The 7,500-nt window shown below is 47.9% G+C and overlaps 1 protein-coding gene across 1 annotated transcript in view; it reads right to left on the bottom strand.

Annotated features, from left to right (window-relative positions):
* Window positions 1-7,500, bottom strand: part of snx29 (sorting nexin 29) — a 106,676-nt gene that overhangs the window by 18,483 nt on the left and 80,693 nt on the right. The window contains exon 19 of the mRNA XM_030339681.1: window positions 1,374-1,514. Coding sequence (XP_030195541.1) covers window positions 1,374-1,514 — 141 coding nt within the window. The remainder of the gene's footprint in view (window positions 1-1,373; window positions 1,515-7,500) is intronic.

The raw sequence follows: 7,500 nt of genomic DNA, 5'->3' as shown, positions 1-7,500 counted from the left end.
ACACACATACAGACATACACACACATGCGCGCCCACACACACTCACACAATTTTGAGTGAGCTGTTTACCTTCTTTATTCTCTTTGCTATTTATTCTTCATTCTCGTGCACACACACACACACACACACACACACACACACAGACCCTCTGTGGATCCTATATCAAGTGGTTAGTTGCGGTTCTCAGCTGTGAAGGAGCAGACCCTTTGAAGCAAGGCAGGCAGCAGAATGAACCTGGACTAAAGCCAGGCGAGAGCCAGAATCCAGGTTCGCTACACGCTCATCCCGACAGAGTGTGGAGGGAGAGCAGGAGCAGGATGCAACCAGAAGGACAAAGAGGAGCGCAGGGATAGAGATATGGGAGAGGGAGGTTAGGACAGGAGGGACGATGGAATACAGACACTGTGGGCATGGGCGAAAAGTATGTGGAGGAGAGAGAGAGAGAGAGAGAGAGAGAGAGAGAGAGAGAGAGAGAGAGAGAGAGAGAGAGAGAGAGAGAGAGACGTCCACATAGACAGAAAGGGAGGTAGATGGTTAGAGAGAGCATTAGAGGGAGAGGGAGAAAAGGAGCGAGGGAGACAGAGGGAATACTTTTTTGATTAACTCACTCCTACCCCGACCATTACCAATTTCTTTCCCACTGAACTTGTTCATTATATTTATATTTCATTTCCCTTTCATTCTCCGATAATTTACTTGGTAATCTTAAATGTGGATTTCCCATGCCAATTAGAGTATTTTGAATTGAGGAGAGAGAGAGAGAGAGAGAGAGAGAGAGAGAGAGAGAGAGAGAGAGAGAGATCAGTTTAAGTAGAAGAGGTGGTGAAGCAGCTTTACTTAGTTGTCATTGTTTAAATTATTCCACTTGCAAGGTTTTCTCTGCATAATAAATTCCAATGCATCGAGTCTCAGGAACATTCTTTTCAACCATGGTTTGATATTGATTAGAGAGCGAGAGAGAGAGCGAGACCGAGAGAGAGAGAGAGAGCGAGAGCGAGGGCAAGAGAGAGAGAGCGAGACCGAGGCCGAGAGAGAGAGAGAGAGAGAGAGAGAGAGAGAGAGAGAGAGAGAGAGAGAGAGAGAGAGAGAGAGAGAGAGAGAGAGAGAGAGAGAGAGAGAGAGGGCAAGAGAGAGAGAGAGAGAGAGAGAGAGAGAGAGAGCGAGGGCAAGAGAGAGAGAGCGAGACCGAGGCCGAGAGAGAGAGAGAGAGAGAGAGAGAGAGAGAGAGAGAGAGAGAGAGAGAGAGAGAGAGAGCGAGGGAAAGAGAGAGAGAGCGAGACCGTGACCGAGAGAGAGAGAGAGAGAGAAAGTCAGTCAGACAGACAGACAGACAGACCACGAGACCCCCAGGCACGCGGCAGGAGAGACGGTACCTTGTTCCCCAGGGCTTTCTTGGGGGGGAAGCTGAAAGTGTCCACCTGGGGGAACTTGTTCCGCAGGTGGTTGTGCAGCTCCCGGAACTCTGTGTAGCGCCGGTACACGTTCCATTCGTTGTCATGGATACGGATGTACACCTGGAAACGGAAACGACACCACCCGCTTCATCATCATCATCATCATCATCATCACCCCATCTGAAGCTTCATCATCATCAGCATCATCGTAATCCTCTTCATCTTATCCTACCATCTTCCTCCTCATTGCCACCATCCCATCATCATTATAACCACACTATCATCATCATGATCATCCCCATCAAAAGCCTCATCGTCATCCTCATCATCCTCATCCCCGTCTTAAGCTTCATCATCATCACCATTATCGTAATCTTCTCTATTTTCTCCTCCCACCTTCATTCCCATGGCCATCATCACCCATCATTATCACCACACCATCCCCTTCGTCATCGTCGTCATCGTTGTCATCGTCGTCGCCGTCAACCCTATCTACTCCAACTATCGTCATCACAGTTGTCGTTGACACATCACCAGTAATATTGTTATTATCATCGCCCCATCCCCAGGATAAGTAGAGGCAGTCTGAGGGAACGGCAGCAGCAGGGCGGGGGGGGGGGGGGGGGGGGGGGGGGGGGGGGGCTCACATGTGTGGTTGAATAAATGTGCACCATCACAGAGCGACTTAGGCTACTGTAAATAAACAACACGAGCGAGACCTCGTGGAACGAGTCCTGCCGTCCAACCAAAATACGATGAATATTTACAGCCACAGTGCGTCACGCTACAGCGAGACACAGGCAGAGAGGGCGAGAAAGAGGGCGAGAGACAGAGTGGGAGAGAGAGAGAGAGAGTGAAATAATGTTCCTAAACATCCAATGAGTGGCTGCTGCTAGTTTCATGCCCCATTAAGTGTCTTGTTCAGACACACCACAGATAGAGACTGTGAGGAGCAGAGACAGGAGGAGAGGAGGAGAGTGAGAGGGGAGGAAAGGAAAGTGAAAAGAGTAGAGAGGGGTGGAGAGGAGAGTAGAGGGTGATGGGAGAGAAGAGGAGATGAGAGGGGAGGGTGAGGGAGAGGAGAGGGTGAAGGGAGAGGAGAGGAGAGGGTAAGAGGAGAGGAGAGGGTGAAGGGAGAGGAGAGGAGAGGATGATGGGAGAGGAGAGGAGAGGAGAGGAGAGGAGAGGAGAGGGTGAAGGGAGAGGAGAGGGTGATGGGAGAGGAGAGGAGAGGAGAGGAGAGGAGAGGAGAGGGTGAGAGGAGAGGAGAGGGTGAGAGGAGAGGAGAGGGTGAGAGGAGAGGAGAGGGTAAGAGGAGAGGAGAGGAGAGGATGATGGGAGAGGAGAGGAGAGGAGAGGAGAGGGTGAGAGGAGAGGAGAGGAGAGGAGAGGGTGAGAGGAGAGGAGAGGAGAGGGTGAGAGGAGAGGAGAGGAGAGGGTGAGAGGAGAGGAGAGGGTGATGGGAGAGGAGAGGAGAGGAGATGAGAGGGTGATGGGAGAGGAGAGGGCGGAGTGGAGGAGAGGGGAAAAGAAAGGTGAGGAGAGGAGAAGGGAAAGTGGAGATGAGGAGCTGAGAGGAAGGGATATTACCGCAAAGAATGACAAAAAACAACGCTTAAAATAAAAGACAAAGGGAAAAGTAAAAAGAATAGAGACAAAATCGTCCCAAAATCGATTCCCAAATTGCCTCTTCCTTAACTACTACAGTCAACATAAAGTTCAGGTATACACAGACACACACACAAATGCGCACACACACGCACACACAGAAGCATTTGTACCAAAACAGAACATTAAAAAGTAATACACCATTCTACAATCCAATTGTGTGGCAAACCAACACGTTCTCCTAGACAGAGGAAGTATCTGTCCAACAGCAGTGCCCAACCTATGCCCGGATTTACCCACAATCCTATCATTGCTATCATTATTTAGCCATCGGTCAGTCCAGCCCATGTGTCCGGGGTGGCTTAATATAAGCAGCCTGTGTGCCTGAGACAACACTGTGGTATAAATAATGTTGGGACGGCGATGACCGCCGCTCTAGGAGCCGCTAGAAGCATCTCCGGCGGAGGTGAGACAGCGGGGCAGGGGGAAGGGACGACTAATGCACTTGCGAAAGTGTCAACTCTGCACTTCTCGAGTGACCACCCAGAAGGCTACCCTAGCTTTTAACCTACTTTCTCGCTTTATTTTCTGCAAGTTTGCAATTATGATGAGAGCAAAGTGGAGACAGAGAAAGCGAGCGAGCGATAGAGGGGGTGGAGAAGACGGGGAGACAGAGACATGGAAAGGGGGCTGGAGACAATACAGCCCAGGAGATATTTGAGAAGCTTATAAACTGAGTGATAGGCTTTAGGAAATAAACATTATTTAATACTCAAGATGACTTTGTCTCACAGGTGTCCATGACTACTCCGAAACAAGCAATGCATCACCTGACATAGCATAGAATAGCATAGTATAGCAACAATAGCAGCCCGAGCCCTACTAGTCAGATCCACTAAGAACATTTCACTGGGCCGGCTTATAAAAACGTATATATTAGCCTCTCTCGATTTCCATCCAGATTTTTTTATCACCTCACCTATCACATATCACTTATCACATATTAAATCTCTTGTTATCTCTCTGAAAAGCATTAAAAACGGCTTATAATAAAAACCTGTCCTATTTGCCAGCAGCAGTGACCTTGCATGTTTGATATCAGCCCTTTAATCTTTCTAAATGATCCCATCATGACTTCGTCTTGGGGGACAACACACACAGCCATTAGACAAAGTGATCGAGTTCTCTTTGCATCAGCCAATTTAGATTTTGGACCTAGTTCCTTTCTGACCAATCAGTCCATCTCTTCCGTGATTGGTCCGTGGACTCCATCTTCCGTGTCCATCACAAGTGTGTGTAATGCGAGACCCCTCAATGGCAGAGAAACACGGGGAGGGAGGGATCAGCGCGTGGTGAAGTTTATAGTTTAGTTTTCAAATCTTTCTTCCTTCCCTTCTTTCATGCCGTCTCTCTTTACAACTCTGCAAAAGTTCCCCACATCCCCTTGAACCGTAGCAAGTAAATAGTGATTCAAATACGTCTCACCTGGGAGAAATCTAAGAGAAATCAGGCATGTGGTGGTGGTTGGGGGGGGGGGGGGGTGACCAGTCTGAGAAGCTGGCATTTGAGAGGAAATGAAAAGGCTGTCTCTCCCCCTGCCGTCTGCGTCTCAGAGAGCAGCCCCGCGCCGCTCGCTGCTGGTGTGACAGCGAGGCTAATCACTGGTGTCTGGCTGTCACCAAACAAAACTGCCGTCGCAGCGCAGGAGAGGGCCGGCGGGTGACCTCCTGCTGCACCGGGGGGGGACGGGGGACGCAGTCAGACCTGGGACGCGTCTCACACACAGACACACACGCACACACACACACACACAAGCGCGCATGCACACATGCACACATACAGGTGCACACACAGGCAAGAGAAGTTGACAATTACAATTTTGTCTTGCCTGTGAGTGGCTTATGGAGGTGGGGATTATGTAGGAGCAATGGTTTTCATTTGTCCCTCTGTCGCTCAGATTCCAACACAGTCCAACGCAAACACACACACACACACAGACACACACACACACACACACAAAAGATATCGAAAGAAATTCCTTGAAAATAATATCTCTGGCATTAAAATAATTATAATTATTAATTAAATCTACACATTTGATGTGACGTCAATGAAAGCCCGGGTGTCAGTTGTAATCAGTTGCCTAACTGAAAGAAGGGCTGCACTCTACGGACACTGTGATTGGCTGCTACAAAGCGGTGTTGTATCTGACTCCTCACATTGCCATGTTGTCACTCTCTGACACGCCGGTGCAAAACACAATCTACGCTGCATTATAATCCGGTGTGAAAGAATGAATGACGGGAAGAAAGAAGTCTTAATTTAATCTCAACCTACAAATAAACTCCACCATCAGAGTAAAGAAATAAAGAATACTAAATACTAAAAGAGTGATGATTAATGATGATTACCAACGTAGTAGGATTAACACATCGTAATTACATCACCTCAGAGCTGGAATCACGCATCACATTGCAAGTTTTGTGGTTGAGTCAAGATAATAAAGCGCAGCGTTGCTAGAATTAAGCGTTGCATCGCTGGAGAATCCCAAGTCACGACTGCCACTTCCCACTCCGCGGCTCTGCCTTTGTTTGGACAATAATGAGATTTGGTGCAGATTGCAGAACAGTTCACGCACTCACTCCTAGGTGTGATGGATGTCTGCAGTCTGGGTGGATACTGATTGATTATTTGCTGTATTTTTCTAATATTGCAGATGGTGCCTGAAAATCCCTGTTGATGGCTGATAATCTGCTAAATAAACACTCATTTGCTAGCCCCAAAATTGTTGTCAGATGGAAAAAGAGACAGACAGACGGACAGATTGAGGGAGGCAGGCTAACAGGCTGCACAAGGTTATGAAAGGTCGAAAAGGGACAGAGACAGAGAGACAGAGATGGAGACAGACACAGAGAGGGAACAAGACAGGGAGAGAGATAGTTTGATTAAAAAATAAAAATGAATTATGAATTAGTCAGTATTTGTTTAGTTAAATTTATCAAATTATTTGGCAATAGTGTTTCATCATTCATGCCAACAAAGCCAATTAATATGGATTGAGAGAGAGAGAGAGAGAGAGAGAGAGAGAGAGAGAGAGAGAGAGAGAGAGAGAGAGAGAGAGAGAGAGAGAGAGAGAGAGAGAGAGACAGACAGACAGACAGACAGACAAAGACAGAGAGCGAAACAAAAAAGAGTGAGACAGAGCGAGAGAGACAGACAGAGACAGAGAGAGAGACAGACAGACAGACAGACAGACAAAGACAGAGAGCGAAACAAAAAAGAGTGAGACAGAGCGAGAGAGACAGACAGAGACAGAGATACAGACAGACAGACAGACAGACAGACAGACAGACAGACAGACAGACAGACAGACAGACAGACAGACAGACAGACAGACAGACAGACAGACAGACAGACAGAATGAGAGAGGCTGACCTCCTCCAGACCACAGGGGGGGTTCACGTGTTTTATGGAAGAGTTGAGACTCTCCGTGCTGTGCACTGCTGGACGACCCGGACAAAAGGAGCTCAGACAGCAGGAGGAGGAGGAGGAGGAGGAGCTGGTGAGGATGAGGAGAGGAAGGAAGGGAGGGGTGGGAAGGATGAGAGCACTCACTATAGGAAGGGTGAGGAAAATTAATTTAACAAAGAAGGACAAAGAGCAGCAATGGGGTGGAGGGGGGTGGAGGGGGGGGAGAGGTAGTTAATCAGTAGGCGGTAGAAGAAGAGAGGGAGGAGATGTAGAACAGGGAGGTGGGAGTGGATTCCGCGTGAATACTCAATGCAGAGATGAATGACGTGCCAACGCAACCATCTGTACATTAAGGTAAGTTAATGAAGGTCAATGTCATGGTGGCAGGCTGGAGGCGGGGCATACAGTATTTCTCGGTTGGTTGGAAGGACCCAATTAGGGCACCTGAGCACTTGACAGACAGCACCTGGAGCCTATTAACGCCGTCGTCAATATAAAAAGGATGTTGCTATTGCTCCCGTCAAAGAGGTTCACGCCGATTCACAGGCACCGTTTTTGATTGCACACGATGAAGCACTCAAACCGTCAGGAATGTAATTAGGGAGCTAACTCAACCACTTTATTCAATGGTTCTATTTTCAGTCTGGTTTAAAAGGAGGAATATCAGGTACAATAGGCAAAAGAACCCTTGAGTAGCACTGTGCAAACGCTCAATGTTGAAGTTATCTTTAAGGAAAAGAAAGGAAGACAACTACCTATTTGTCCAAATTGTTCTGCCCTGTACTCTGCATTTACATTACCCTCATTGTGTACTGCTATGGCATGTTGTCAAAGGCAACATGCCCACATACACTAAATGCCTTCTGCTCGCCGAATGCAACAGGCGGGCACCATGGTGTACGAATCAGCCTTAACTGCTCCATACTATCTTACCCTTGAATTCAGTAGTGGTGTTTGACATACTGAGAAGACACAGAACAACGACCCAGAGGAGCAAGGACATCTCATTCTAATGCATAGTTCTTTG

Source organism: Gadus morhua, chromosome 18 (genome assembly GCF_902167405.1).
Source record: "Gadus morhua chromosome 18, gadMor3.0, whole genome shotgun sequence".
Taxonomy (NCBI): domain Eukaryota; kingdom Metazoa; phylum Chordata; class Actinopteri; order Gadiformes; family Gadidae; genus Gadus; species Gadus morhua.
The sequence above is the reverse complement of the archived record's forward strand: the minus strand, read 5'-3'. Positions and strand labels throughout refer to the sequence as shown.